Source organism: Populus trichocarpa, chromosome 3 (genome assembly GCF_000002775.5).
Source record: "Populus trichocarpa isolate Nisqually-1 chromosome 3, P.trichocarpa_v4.1, whole genome shotgun sequence".
Classification (NCBI taxonomy): Eukaryota; Viridiplantae; Streptophyta; class Magnoliopsida; order Malpighiales; family Salicaceae; genus Populus; species Populus trichocarpa.
Window position 1 is genome coordinate 14617296 of NC_037287.2, and position 14935 is coordinate 14632230.

The 14935-nt window shown below is 35.5% G+C and overlaps 2 protein-coding genes and 1 non-coding gene across 5 annotated transcripts; 1 reads left to right on the top strand and 2 right to left on the bottom strand.

Moving 5' to 3' along the window:
- Positions 1-4444: 4444 nt before the first annotated feature.
- LOC7465860 (serine/threonine-protein kinase BSK7) lies at positions 4445-10134 on the top strand. Of its 3 annotated transcripts, none has more exons than XM_024598030.2 (11): positions 4445-4845; positions 5395-5632; positions 5709-5929; positions 6060-6195; positions 6604-6737; positions 6825-6930; positions 7149-7234; positions 7582-7770; positions 8209-8361; positions 8987-9085; positions 9362-10134. In XM_024598030.2, exons 2-11 carry the CDS (start codon positions 5551-5553, stop codon positions 9605-9607), a joined length of 1452 nt encoding a protein of 483 aa, XP_024453798.2. In that variant the 5' UTR covers positions 4445-4845; positions 5395-5550; the 3' UTR covers positions 9608-10134. The 3 variants fall into 3 exon arrangements, with proteins under 3 accessions (XP_024453798.2, XP_002303586.3, XP_024453797.2); XM_002303550.4 differs by having other exon boundaries at positions 4447-4845; positions 8975-9085; XM_024598029.2 differs by lacking the exon at positions 4445-4845 and adding an exon at positions 4978-5197 and having other exon boundaries at positions 8975-9085.
- An 849-nt stretch (positions 10135-10983) lies between these two features.
- TRNAC-GCA (transfer RNA cysteine (anticodon GCA)) lies at positions 10984-11055 on the bottom strand. Its single transcript has one exon. It is a non-coding gene; the product is annotated as a tRNA-Cys (tRNA).
- Positions 11056-11471: 416 nt separating this feature from the next.
- LOC7465861 (tubulin beta chain) lies at positions 11472-13514 on the bottom strand. Its single transcript, XM_002304456.3, has 3 exons — positions 12843-13514; positions 12457-12726; positions 11472-12378 (listed from the first exon to the last, which is right to left on the bottom strand). Exons 1-3 carry the CDS (start codon positions 13234-13236, stop codon positions 11708-11710), a joined length of 1335 nt encoding a protein of 444 aa, XP_002304492.1. The 5' UTR covers positions 13237-13514; the 3' UTR covers positions 11472-11707.
- Between the last annotated feature and the right edge of the window lie 1421 nt (positions 13515-14935).

Below are 14935 nucleotides of genomic sequence, written 5' to 3' on the forward strand. Positions count from 1 at the left end.
TCACATTCCAGTTGGACAGTGAAACTTTTAGCACCTCCATATATTCTTGTTTTTATGATTTGTAGGTCAATGGCCCAACAACTAGCAGCTAGCTAGCTTTGATAATGGCAGTCAGGCATGATTACATAGCTGGAATGAAGATGATGATGAAAATAAAAGAGAGATAGTGATGGGACTCATGGGAGGGTTAAAGCATCTTAATTAGGGTTCCTGAGATTGGCTTGATCTTGTTTTCATAGTCGATTCCCTTCATGTTTGATTAGCTAATGATTATCAGTATTATATCCTGTTCGTGCCAAGCAAAATTCTCAGTCTCGCGAAAAGATTGGTGCAGAAAAGCTTGTGATATTTTAGGTGCCAGATGTTTCAACAAACTTATTACTCCATATAATTATTTGATATCAACTGCTTGGAATATAGTTTCCAGAAGAGTTTTACAAAAATATTATTTAATGAGATTTTATATGATTAATATCTTGAGTTACCACCGAATCATAAATCAACCTATTGTATCAATGAATTCAATTCACCCATTAAATATCCTGTAGAACCTTTTAACAAAAGAATCATCAAAGTTCAAATTCTATTTTAAATTATTTATTTATTTATTTTTTAAAATCAATATTCGATCTAGCTAGATTTTGATTTAGGAGCCGTTCGGAATTGCGTTCCAAGGACATTTTTTTAAAAATTATTTTTTTATATTTTTATATTATTAATTTTAATATATATGTTAATATAAAAAATAATTAAAAAATATTTTGATATATTTTTAAGTAAAATATATTTTAAAAAATAATGACTACCACACTTTCAAACATCACGGACATGAGATGCACTGCTGAAGTTGTTGAATTATCCACCCCAATTAAAAATGTTGCATGCATTGACTAGCCAAAGAAAAGCATATCGTCGCGGGCATGAGAAGCACTGCTTAAATTGCCAAGAGAATCAACTTGGACTCAAATATTGTCCACATTAAACAGCTAGAGATTTCGTTGTTATGGGTGAATAATTGGATGGTACTGTATTTTAGTATTTCTTCTTTGTAGTTGGTGAAGTCTTAAGCAAACTAAGGATTCTGAAGTACCTTTCACAACTGGTTTATAAGCTTAATTGGGGGTTGAAGACGAATAACTTGATCAGCGACCCATGATCGATCTCTTGGAAAAACAAGTTTTTTTATGTAGTTTAGGAACCTCTCATGCTAAATTTAGCACAGATATAATTAATGAGAATTAATGTTGTCTTGAAAACTCTGTATAAAAATTAATAAATAAAAATGACAAATGTGAAATGTGAAATAAGATATTTAGACGGGTTAAACTCCGACACGAGCATGCTTTAACACCGTTCCATGAGTTTCATGGTAATAAAAAGGTCATGTTAGCATTAAACACTCAACATCAACCTTGTAAATAGTTGATAAGCACGAGTTGACTCCGCCACTAGATTTAGATATATTGCAATGGGGGAAGATGAGTTCCCCCGCCACCTAGCCTTAGCCTAAGCCACCAATGTGGTGGGCCCGCGCTAAACTAACCCAATCCCACCATGATGGAGTGGGTTTGAGGGTGGTGGATCTCTCCCAAAAAAAAAAAATTGAGTTCGAATCATCAATTTAGTGGCTTTAACTAGCCTAACCTAAACCCATTATTTTTATGACTTGGGTTTGGGTAGGTGAAATTTAAGGTTTATTTGGAATTATTTTAGTGGTGGTAATTGAAAATGTTTTTTTTTTGAAATATACTAAAATAATATTTTTATATATTTTTTAAAATTTTTTGACATTAGCACACTAAAACTATCTGAAAACATAAAAAAATTATTTTTAATAAAAAAAATTCAAAAATTTTAAAAATACGGTGAATTAGACTCAAGCCTCATGAGTTGAGGTTGGTGAGTTTCTCGGAATTAGGATGATGCTGTCCTAATCCAGATCCTTAATCATGGGTGATTTGGGAGAAAGCTTTCTCATAATCATGTTTGTCGGTACTCAATGCTTTAATAAAATGAAAATTGAACAATTTAGGCAGGAATCCACTTCCCTGTCAACAACTATGATTAATCGGGTAAGTAATCTCATGGCAAATGCATTTACAATTAAGTTGAGGTAATCCCCCCCCCCCCCCCCTCTCTCTGGTGCATACATCTTCTTTTTAAATTATTTTTAAAAATCCCATTTATTAAATAATTGATAAATTCTATAGATTCAATTGCTGAAAGGTTTGAAAATTGATCTTGGAAAGTCTTTGGGGGTACGATCAATACTATTCTTATAAAGAAAAGTTGGCTGTGGAAGCATTATTGACTCCCAATGCAACCTAAAGAGTTAAATGTCCACTTTAGAATGTTCCATTTCTAGACCTACTACTTGTGTAAATGGCATTCACAAGTTAAATATTCTTGTTGCTTCAATCATACATGTGTGCTTGTTACTGATAATCGTCGAAGCTCTGATGACGACACCTAAAACTATAATAAAAAGCAATTTTAGTATTTGGAGTTCAATTTAAAAATTAAAGGACAAAACCAGGGCTGAAAAGTGGTGCTCTAATATTTGAATAGCATCCACGAGGAAGTCCAGAAAACAGAGCCCTCTTGTTTCTTCAATCATGGCAATCTATTAATTTGTACCCCATCTTCTGCTGCTGTGATTATGAAAGCTTTGCCATTTGCAATGGATTCATAGAGAGGAGATGGCACATTTGGGATGATGATCATTAAGCTTTTCTCCATGATTAATTCATTTCGTTGACAAGCACAAGCAACCTAGTTATTAGTTCAGAAACCGAATTTAGCAACATTAGCCAGGATACATGGTAGTATACTTCTTCCATGAATTGAATTCAATTAGAGTTAAATAGTTAAATAAACTCTTATATTTGTAACTCTTTTAAGATATTAGTTTGAGTTTCAAATGGAATTTAGTTTATAAAAAAGTTTATAAAAAGAGGTTTAAAAGTGAATAAGATAAGATACCATACTTCCTGTTTATTTTTGCGTTTCAAAAGCGTTTATGAAAAAATTTAATTTAATTTAATTTTTTTCTTTACTTCAAATTAATTTTTTTTAGTGTTTTTAGATCATTTTGATACGCTGATTTCAAAAATAATTTTAAAAAAATAAAAAAAACATTATTTTGATATATTTTTAAGTAAAAAACACTTTAAAAAATAACTACAACCACACTTCTAAAATATGAGTTGTATAAACCTCTTTTTTTTCTTTCAGAAAATCCTTGGTGGTACAATATGACTGATTTCTCTACTTGTCATCTATCCATTGTTATCATAAAGTATGTTATTAATCTCTCCTTTCCTCTTTTCTTTCTTTTGTTTTTGCTGGAATCTTTCCTTCTTTTATGGTTTTGTTCAGCCAATTATGTGTGGATGATGAGTTTTTTTTTTTAGTAATGCATGGATGATGGTTGATTGATGGGTGAAAGGGTGCAAATATATATATTTTTTAATTTTTATCAATAAATGTTTAATAAACAATTATATGAGATATATTTATTTATATCTTATTTAAAACATTTATAATTTATTCATTTTAAATAAATATAAGGGTCTTATATTTTATATAAAAATTGTTTAGTTTAATTCATTTTCACATATATGCTAAAGAGAGTAATTAAATTCAATTATATAGTTTAATATTCTATTCGAAACGTAAAAAATGTAATAGATTATCAATTGAATTTAATTTATTATGTGATCCGGGGTGTTTGGCCCTATGTTTCAATCAGAGTTTTTAAAAAAATTGATTTTTTTTAAATTAATTTTGTGTGTGGTTTTTTATTGTTTTGATGTACTGATATTAATTAAAAATAAAATTTTAAAAATAAAAATAATTATTTTGATGCATTTCCAAAAAATAACTTAAAAAAAAAACAAATGTTACAACTGTCGCAAACACCACCCCCATCAAAACAAGGTTATAACAATTATAGTCATATTGTAATTGCATATCATAAATGAATCATCAAACAAACGATAAAAACAAAAACAGAAGGATAACAAAAAAAGGAATGGCCGTATCTCTTTTGTTCAAGGTCCCAGTTTTTTTAGTTAGTGATGTTTGGAGACAAGTCCCACTTTTACAGTTGATTGGAAAGCAGAAACCATTCCCACCAAAACTAGTATTTCTCTGTCTCTCTTTTTCCGTAACCTAGCAACTTAACAACCCAACATGTTAGAGAGTGTGCAAGGAACCATGGTTAAAAGTGACTTCTCTCCACAAAACCTTGTGAATTTCTTACAAGTTTATTACTTCCAAGATCTGAATAGATGGTCTCCTATAGCTGATCTAAGTAAACAGTACAGGTGGGCAGATTGATAATGGGAGCTTACTCGTAGAAAAATGAGAAAAGTGAGTGTCATGTCGGTGGAAATTGAGAAAAAAATATAGATAGATAATAAAAACAAGACAAGACAGTAACACATCCAAAAACACCCAGCAAAGACAGAGAAACCTCTCAGGCTCTCACGCATATCTCTATATCCCCCCCTCCCTCTCTCTATAAATATATACTAAACTAAGTATATAGTAGTCTTAAATAAAAATTTGATATATTAATCCAAATCTCAAAGCCCTCAAAATTCTTATTCTCTTGCATAGAAAGAAAGAAAGGAACTGAAGGATCTCTCTCGGATTCAGAAACTCAAAAAAACATTAAAACCCAACTTCACAAAAAGCCAAGTTCCATCTATTTTCTTGCATTGCCAAACACAAACTACAAAAAACACACATAAACCTTGTAATAAAAAGACCCCCTTCTTGTTTTCTTTTCTCTTGAAATTTGTTAAAGCTCAAGTCTTCTCTTCACTTCCCTCTATTCAGGTTCAAGACTCTCTCTTTTGTTCTCTTTCTTTTTGTTTTTTGTGTGAAGTTTTGTGGGTTTGATTATTATTTTTTTGTAATAAAGTGAACCACTTGAGCTGATGCAGGGATAGAGAGAGAGAGTGAGTGAGAGGTGAAGTTTTGTTGGCTTGATTGTTGGTGGACTAAAGGGTTTTTCTTTCCTCTTTTTTTTATGATTTCCCTTGTTTGGTTGTTCAGATAGCTTAGGAAAAAGAAATAAATCAGCATCTAGAAATCGCTCTTTTTTGCTTACCTTTTTGCATAGCTTTTGTGGGAGTTTAGATTCATAGGGAAAAGAAGAGTTTGTACTTGAAGAAAATGATGTTTTTCTGTAAGTATTAGGATTTGCTCTTTTTATATATTTATTTAGAGAACTGATGATGTGACAATTCAAGATTCTTATTTTGATTTTTGTAGCTTCGGGTTGTTGTAGAATCAAATGTTTGAATAGTACTGTTATTGCCATTGGTTAATTGGGTTGTTCTAAAAAAAAGTATTTGAGGGCAAATTTTTCTATTCTTATTGCAGTGAGTATATATATATATACACGATTGCCATTGAGATATTGTAAAATTTGAAGAAAGGCTAAGTCTACTGAAGATAATGGAGTGTTTGAGCTAGAGAAAAATTGGGCCTTGAAGATTTGATTTAATTAGTCCTTTGCTTTCAAATTGTGGTATTGGGATGGGCTGCGAGTGTTCGAAGCTTTCTAAGTGTTGTTGGAGCTCTGACTATAATGGATCAGTTCCCGAGGACCGCAATGAGGGTAAGTGGAATGGGTGGTTTTTGTTAGTTTATTTATTTGGTGTCATTTTGATCGTTGGTTTGTTCGGTCTTTGTAGTTAATGAAGAGAAGAGTGAACTTGACGATTTGCCTGCATTTCGTGAATACAACATCGAAACCCTAAGGATGGCGACATCAGGGTTTTCTGTAGAAAATATAGTTTCTGAACATGGGGAAAAGGCTCCAAATGTGGTTTATAAGGGGAAGCTTGAGAATCAGAGGAGGGTTGCTGTGAAACGGTTTAATAGATCAGCTTGGCCTGATGCCAGGCAGTTTTTGGTAAGTGAAGCATATTGTTTCTCTTTACCAAATACCATGTTCACAGAAGTCATGCCTTTTCCATCTACTGTATACAACTGCCACTAGCATGATAATGCTGTCCCTTAACTGCAATGTTCTGTGAATTTAGGAAGAAGCAAGAGCTGTTGGTCAGCTCCGGAACCATAGGTTGGCAAATTTACTTGGCTGTTGTGGTGAAGGGGATGAGAGGTTACTTGTTGCAGAGTTTATGCCCAATGATACATTAGCCAAACACTTATTCCATTGTAAGTCTGTCTCTGGTGCCCTTTCGTTTGCTTTAGCATCTAGTGGATATTGTCAGCTTCTTTCTTCTATTTCCAAGCTCGCATTATGTATTCTTTCATATTGAGCAATTAGAATACCTATTATTGGAAATTTATGTCTCTTTGTGTGTGCATGTAGTAGATTATGGAGGAAATGCAGCACCTTTCTGTTATATCATTATTCCTGGTTACAAACAGTAATTTTTCTACTGTTACAGATTTTGCAACGCAAAAGATTCGCTCTTGTTTTTGTCACCATTACTGTTGCTTGAGCTCCTGGTTGTGTGTTTGGAATTAATACACCTAACAACAATACCAGGGAGCAGCCTTGTTGTTTAATTTCTATTTTTTTTTCCTTACAAATCAATGCTGGCCCGATGGTTTCTTCAGGGGAAACAAAACCAATGAAATGGGCAATGCGACTTAGAGTGGCTCTCCATCTTGCGCAAGCTCTAGAATATTGTACCAGCAAGGGACGTGCTCTGTACCATGATCTGAATGCTTATAGAATTGTCTTTGATGATGTAAGTATGTCATTATCTTTTAATGTGTTCCGTATCAGTGTTAGGATTTAACAGAGTTCATGTTCATCTTATCATTCTATTTATTAGGAGGGCAACCCTAGACTTTCATGCTTTGGTCTGATGAAGAACAGGAGAGATGGAAAGAGTTACAGTACAAACTTGGCGTTTACTCCTCCTGAGTATCTGAGGACGGGTATCTAATTCTCTGAAACAAGCTAAATGTTATTGCGCATCTAATCTTCACCCTGATCTTTGTACACATGGCATGTGGAATTGTTGTTTCAATTTAATCCTATTAAAGTTCTTAACACGATTTATGCTCGTCGAATATTTGCCTAATCAGCTATCATGCTCATGGTTTCTTGATTATTTTATCTCCTTTATAACTTAAATTATTCATTCATTCTGTAGGAAGGGTAATACCAGAAAGTGTAATTTATAGCTTTGGCACCCTTTTGCTGGACCTTCTTAGTGGGAAACATATTCCTCCCAGCCATGTAAGTTCCGTCCTCAATAGGATTATTTTGATACTGAAATATCAAGCATCTGCTAGTGAGTTTTATTTTAAATTTCTTCATTTATTATGCTGTGCATCCCAAAAGCTCCATTTTCTCACTGGAATCACAAAATAATCTGGGACCGTTGCCTGGGATAAAAGCTGTGGCTGTAGCGACCAGACATAGTTATTCTGTTATTCATTTTTTTTCTTAATAGATTTCCATACATTCCTGAAATATTTGAACAATAAAGTAAAATTTATTTTAACTGTGTTGTCTTTATCCATCACAACATTTGGAGTATCACATAATTGGCATCTAATATTTTGGTTCAAAACTTATTTCAGGCACTGGATTTGATAAGGGACAGAAATATTCAAATGCTGACAGATTCTTGCTTGGAAGGCCAATTTACAAATGATGATGGAACTGAGTTGGTGCGGTTAGCTTCACGTTGTTTACAATATGAGCCCCGGGAGCGACCAAATTCAAAGTCTTTAGTTGCTGCTTTGATTCCTCTTCAGAAGGATACCGAGGTTGGTTGCTATTCACTTACTCTCAAGTATCTGGGTATTTATTCTTTTTAAGCCCTTGAGTTTCTCAAACAAATCCTACCACATACAGCAACTTCATTTTACTCAAAGCAATTATAATTAAAATAAAATGAGCAAATTTCTTAGTCATAAATGAGTATTCAATTACATGACCTGATATCTGGAAATATGGTATTTGGTCAAAATAATGCTTCTTGTCGGGCCCAGCAACAAGCAGTTCTTTTCAGATTTGCTTTGGTGGTCCTATTAACACTTTTTTTGGAACGTCTGTTTTCTGACCTATTGCTTTGAGTTTTGGTGCTGATCTCATGGAACTTTTACAAACTATAATAGGCCATATGCTTTTGTCTTCCTGGTGAGAATTAAAAGGTTTGAATCACTCTATGCTTCAAAGGAATTATTTAGTAAACTGTTTTGCAGGTTCCTTCTCATGAATTGATGGGGATACAAGATGGTGCTGCAGCATTACCTCTTTCACCACTTGGCGAGGCTTGTTTAAGAATGGATTTGACTGCCATACATGAGATTTTAGAAAAGCTTGGGTATAAAGATGACGAGGGTACAGCTACTGAGGTTTGTTTCTGATATAGTAAAATGGAACAATGGAATGCTATTAATGCAATCATCTGGGCATTTATTATCAGTTTCTTTAATTAGAGATTCAAAGATTCTGGTTTTTGTTGTGTCAGATCATGGTTTTTCCTATAGTTCTGCCAAAGAAAATCTTGATTTTCACTTTTGCTATGCTAAATCCATGGAATTAAAAACTAAGAAATTGACAAATCATTCTAGCTTCAAGGTTTTGCTACACTAGCATCATTTTGACCTTAACATTTGAATACTTTACTTCTGATTTTAGCATGGCAATATTACAAGAATGTACCGGGTACTGGGTCTTGATATTTCTTGATTGGTTCTTGTTATTGGCTTGATGCTCACAGTTTCCCCATTAGCATTTATTTAGTTAGTGTCTATGTACTTGTATGCTCATGTTTGTATATTTTTGCCACTTTTTCCCTATTGGTTTTATGTGATGCTAGGGAAAACTCATTTGATTCTTTACTCCCACCGAGTGTACTCATCCTGTGTTTTCATCTCCTTTATTGGATGCATGTCATATGCCTGACTGGTTCAGCTGTAACATTGCTTCCTATGATCTGCTTTTTTTTTTCTTACTGTCATGTAGCTCTCATTCCAGATGTGGACCAACCAAAAGCAGGAAACATTAAATACGAAGAAGGGAGATGTTGCTTTCCAGCACAAAGATTTTATAGCTGCCACTGAACTCTATTCCCAGGTTAATTTGTTTCTGTTTTTTCTTAATAACCTTTGAGATTGGTTGAAGTGAATTAAATAAGTGATTTTATTAAAGTGGAGAATATAAGTATAGGGGGGCGTCAGCGAATTTAATTGTAAATTAGAAAAGAAGTCTATCATTACAGAACAATGAGATCTTAATGCTAGGATTCTTTTGTAGGGTTAATGTATTTCTGTATCCAATCAAATGTTCCAAATTGTTCTATTGGTTATCATCAAAATTTCCAAATTGGGCTCACAGTTTATCAATTTGCAGTTCATTGATGTTGGAAACATGGTTTCCCCAACCGTTCATGCACGCCGAAGTCTATCCTACCTCATGACCAACTTGCCCCAGGAGGCCCTAAATGATGCACTGCAAGCCCAGGCAATATCCCCTATTTGGCATATTGCATCTTATTTACAAGCAGTAGCTCTTTTTGTGCTGGGAAGGGAGAACGAAGCACAAGCAGCTCTAAAAGAGGGATCAACTCTTGAAAATAAAAGGAGCACAAATGCCTGATAGTACAAGGACAAGGGTCAAAGTAAATCTCTTCTTTTCCTTAAGACGACCACCAATGGTGAACACAAGCTTAATTTCAAGTCAGGATGATCCAGGGCTTTTCTGAGTTTTGACCTCACAGCAAAAAAAAAAAGGCTGTAAATTGCCTCAATCTTCTGCATGCATTGATTGGTTGTCATCTTGAAGAATTATTTTGGAACATTATTTGCTGGGTTAGGTTTGGTCAGTTTGCTGGGTGTTTGCCATATTTGTCACTCATGCAGATATGAGGGATACTCTTGCTTCTGCTGCTGACCATTTCCAATACAGAAATCTTGAGGAATAATTAAGACATTCTTGAGACAGATTACATGTTTGTAGAGGGAATCAACTGCTGTTTCAAATTGCTTTTGGAGGGTGAATAGAAAATGTTATTGCAATCCATGTAATTTATGTACAGTGTCATTGGTTGTGGCTGCATAAGCAGAGGTGGAATTGGTGTTCATTCATGTCAAGTTTTTTAATCAAATATTTTTGCTTTTCAGCCATGACTTTTTATTGTGTCGGTGGGATTTTCGTTGTGCAAGTGCAAGCGCAAGCTTGCATTTGTGGTGCAGGCAGAGTGTTTAAATTGGTCTCAAAGCCCTGCAAAATTCCCAGGAGCAGTAATAAAAATCTGTCAAATGAGCAGCAAAGGATAGCATCATTCACTTGTTTTTTTAGATAAATTGATTTGATATATTGATATTAAAAATAAATTTTAAGAAATAAAAAAATAAATCTGTCAAATGTGCATGAAGCAACAGCGTCAAGAGGCGTCAATGCTTGATAAACACCATTCTCTTCAACAACCTAACCTGGTTTCTATATGTCCACTTGTCCCCTTCAATTTCAGCACCGGCCCTTGAAATCTTAGCTGATCTAATATGACATTATTGGTTTCAACATTAATTTTGCTGCTCGACGAAAAGTCACTCTTGATGCCGACATTTTTTTATTTTTTATTTTTTGTTATTTGAGACTGGTGTCTCCCTTTTTAATAATATTGAAAGAACTTCTGCGCCATGAAAACATTAGCCATCATCTTCCCCGCCTGTGTTTTCCTTGTTGTGTCATGGGAGGAGGAGGAGGTGTATCACATTGCAATAGGCCGGTCGGGTTAACACCAGACTAGTTATCCGTGGCCCGTAAAAGAATAGCAGACTAGGAACCCTGATTGGCCATAAGAAAAGTTGGTGATTCGGGAGCCGACCTTCTCCCGGGCTCACCTCCTCCTGTGTGTATGGGGTGAATTTGGGTTAAAGTGGTCTAATAATTGTTCATCTGTTGAGACTCGAGAGAGATAAAACCGATGCAAAAGGAAGCTTAGAAAAAGATGACGGCAGGAATATTAAAAGAGGGCCCAACCGGGTTCGAACCGGTGACCTCTTGATCTGCAGTCAAATGCTCTACCACTGAGCTATGGACCCAAGGTGCTCTCATATCTCAATAATTTAATACTAATATTTTAATTCAATATTCGCTTTTATTTTTCCCTTTAAGAGCAAACGGCCCTTCGTGTCCGTTTAGATTACGACAGAGATTGCATCTCAAATTGTTTTTTCATAAAAGGTATATTAAAATAATAAAAAAAATTATTTAAAAAAAACAATTCAGAAAATAACAAAAACGATTTAATCGCAACATCAAATAAGCCTTTTGTATTGTGTGAAATTACATATGAACACCTATCTCATTTGAAAACTAGTGATTTTCATGTATTTTCTAGATTTTAAAGATAGAGGAATGATGATTTTATTTAAAATTCCTCCTCAAATTACAATTAGAGTTGAGATTTTTGAAAAGATAATTTCGATAATATTAATATTATATAAATAAAAATTACTAATAGCAAATGATAACCAATCCATATTAAAGAAGAAGAAGAAGCAATAATACAATTTTTGTACTCAACAATTATACATAGTAATATTCACAATATCACAATTATTCAAACATGACCTCATGAGTGACCACCAAAACAATAAACATAAATTAACTCCGTTAAAAAAGAAAAAAAAAAAAAAACATCCTTATTACAGCCATAACCATAGCCAAACAACAACCTGATCAGATAGCCCTTTAGTTCTCCACTATCTCTTCTTCATCATACTCGTCGTCATTATCCGCAGCGGCATCTTGATATTGTTGATACTCAGAAACCAAATCATTCATGTTACTTTCAGCCTCAGTAAACTCCATTTCATCCATTCCTTCCCCAGTGTACCAATGCAAAAATGCCTTTCTCCTAAACATGACTGTAAATTGTTCCGAAACACGTCTAAACATTTCCTGAATAGAGGTAGAATTTCCCATGAATGTTGATGACATTGCTAGCCCAGTTGGTGGAATGTCACAAACACTGGACTTTACATTATTAGGAATCCACTCAACAAAATATGATGAGTTCTTGTTTTGCACATTTATCATTTGTTCATCAACTTCCTTGGTACTCATTTTGCCTCGGAACATAGCTGAGGCAGTTAAGTACCTACCATGCCGAGGGTCAGCTGCACACATCATGTTTTTAGCATCCCACATTTGTTGTGTCAGCTCAGGGATGGTCAAGGCTCGGTACTGTTGCGAGCCACGGGATGTTAATGGTGCAAAACCAACCATGAAGAAATGGAGACGCGGGAAGGGGATTAGGTTCACGGCCAGCTTTCGAAGATCGGAGTTCAATTGACCAGGGAATCGAAGGCAACATGTCACTCCACTCATGGTTGTTGAGATAAGATGGTTAAGGTCACCAACTGTAACACATACGCATACATTGATATTAGAGAATCAACAATATGTTATATCAGAGCACAATTGGGGCGTAGACTTACAGCTTGGATTGGTGAGCTTGAGAGTACGAAAGCAGATATCGTAGAGAGCTTCGTTGTCAAGGACCATGCACTCATCAGCATTTTCAACCAGTTGGTGTACAGAGAGGGTGGCATTGTAAGGCTCAACCACTGTATCAGAAACCTTAGGAGAGGGAAATACTGAGAAAGTTAACATCATCCTATCGGGGTATTCTTCCCTGATCTTTGATATAAGCAGAGTCCCCATTCCTGATCCAGTTCCACCTCCCAAAGAATGACAGATTTGGAAGCCTAATCACATCACCAATAATTAATTCAAGAAACTAAAGTTAATGTGCCAAGAAATGATTACATGGAATAAACTGAACACAATTTTACCGACAAATGCGAGGATGTGGAAGTCATACCTTGTAAGCAATCACAATTCTCAGCCTCTTTTCGAACAACATCAAGAACAGAATCGATCAGCTCGGCTCCTTCAGTGTAATGTCCCTTGGCCCAGTTATTTCCAGCTCCATTTTGGCCGAAAACAAAATTGTCAGGCCTAAAGATTTTCCCATAGGGACCAGTCCTCAAGCTGTCCATGGTCCCTGGCTCAAGGTCCATTAGGACAGCCCTAGGCACATAGCGGCCACCACTAGCCTCATTGTAGTAAACATTGACCCTCTCAAGTTGAACGTGAGAGTTGCCAGTGTAATTCCCCGTCGGATCAATCCCATGTTCATCACACACAACCTCCCAGAACTTGCCACCAATCTGGTTACCACATTGACCAGCTTGAATATGGAGGATTTCTCTCATCTGGATTAATAATTAACAATGGTAATGTTAAGAAGGGAAATGTAGAGAAAAGGAGTAGAGGAGAGCGATGGAGAATGGAGAAGTGAAGGGCTTTTGTAGGTGCAAGGAAGGATGGGATTTTAAGAGGGTGACTTTGATATTATTTTAGCCAATCAGAAAGCGAGGATTATAGAGAAAATATTTAATGATATCGTGTGTGTGTGTGTGTCCATGTTAGGAGGGGAACATGTCAATAACTCCAACAATGAGTTGTGAGCTGGATTCGATGAGGAAATAACAAGTTGCATTATAGGCTTCCTTCAACCCCACTCTCCATTTGATTTTCTATCTGTCAATTAACTTTCCAAAACTGCCCTCTCTCTCTCTCACTTGATTTAACATAATCGACTTAACAAATTAACTCACGACGACTTAGTTTATCTAGTCAAAAATTTAATTAATTTTGTTTCTTAAAACAATATAATTTTTAATATTTAAAAAAAATTAATTAACTCATATAACTCGTAATCTAGGCAGGCCTTGCACAAGGTACATCCCCGGATGGGATGTCTATGGCCAATACAAACCTGTCCATTTTTAGAGATTTTTTCAGACAACTTGGTCACTCGAACAGAAATGACATGATAGACATAAGAGGGAGGGTAGTCTGGTAATGTTGGAACTTCGGACAAACAAGGTGGTTAGACCACAAGGAATTAAGATCTCATTGGTGATTTAAGATCAAATTAGGTGCCTGATTGGTGATATAGAACCTAAGGTGGTTTCACACAGGAGTGAGAGCTAAGAAGCTTCAATTATTGTAGGGAATGAGGCTTCCCTGTCATCAATCTGTCTCTTCTTGAACAAGTATTCTTTCTGGCCCTCCTCCGAACCCCTCCTCGAGGACTAGCTGGCTTCTTGATGCTGGAATCCTATGCTCAGCCCTCCTCCTATAATATGATACATGATTTTTCCCTTTCACCCAATGAGATCATATGTGGATGCCTATCTACAACCTGTTTGTTGCTGTGCTTGGACTGCATTTAAAATTATCAAACACATGTACAAACACACAATCTCATTGCAAAGGGTTTGGGGGGAAACCACAATGAGCCAAAAGAGAAAAAAAAGTGAATTAGTAAATGTCCCACCACTGGCTTTGTATACAATCCATCAAACCTAAAGACATGATAGGCATGCAAATTAGCTTAATAGATCTCACTCCCACTTGCAGGCTAATTGATAGGGAAAACGATAGCTTACATGAGATAAGATTTTATAATGTTCAGAGATGTGCTTCTAAAAACTCTACTGTTATAGCATCGTTCTCGAGTCATTCAACACCTAATCAAGAGTGGTAGGGATAACGAGCAGTCCCCATCTAAATTATCACCCTATTATGCTTTGCCTGTTCCCTTCACAGCAATCTCACACCTCTCAATCCAGCCAGGTGCACTTGACATAACCCCCTCCAAATCTCTGCCTTGGTTGGATACACCGAACAGATAAAATGTATGTACCAACAAGTAATTATCCAAGTATATGATAAGAGGTAGCAAAAAAACTGGAGAAACTAAACAAAACGATTGCATGGATAGCTACATATAAAATAAAATGTTAACGTGGTGGGGTATCTCTAGTGGGTATCGGGAGCACATGGTACCTGTGGGCATCCACATGGCCCGGTCATGAGAGGGGGCCTGAGACACAACAAATATCA

What these genes read in the sequence shown, in the direction of transcription:
- LOC7465860 (XM_002303550.4), top strand. Translation starts at nt 5,551, where the DNA reads ATGGGCTGCGAGTGTTCGAAGCTTTCTAAGTGTTGTTGGAGCTCTGAC. An exon ending in TCCCGAGGACCGCAATGAGG is followed by an intron (nt 5,633 to 5,708) that starts GTAAGTGGAATG and finishes CGGTCTTTGTAG; the next exon opens with TTAATGAAGAGAAGAGTGAA. An exon ending in AACATATTCCTCCCAGCCAT is followed by an intron (nt 7,235 to 7,581) that starts GTAAGTTCCGTC and finishes AACTTATTTCAG; the next exon opens with GCACTGGATTTGATAAGGGA.
- LOC7465861 (XM_002304456.3), bottom strand. Translation starts at nt 13,236, where the DNA reads ATGAGAGAAATCCTCCATATTCAAGCTGGTCAATGTGGTAACCAGATT. An exon ending in GAATTGTGATTGCTTACAAG is followed by an intron (nt 12,727 to 12,842) that starts GTATGACTTCCA and finishes TGATGTGATTAG; the next exon opens with GCTTCCAAATCTGTCATTCT. An exon ending in CAAGCTCACCAATCCAAGCT is followed by an intron (nt 12,379 to 12,456) that starts GTAAGTCTACGC and finishes TATGTGTTACAG; the next exon opens with TTGGTGACCTTAACCATCTT.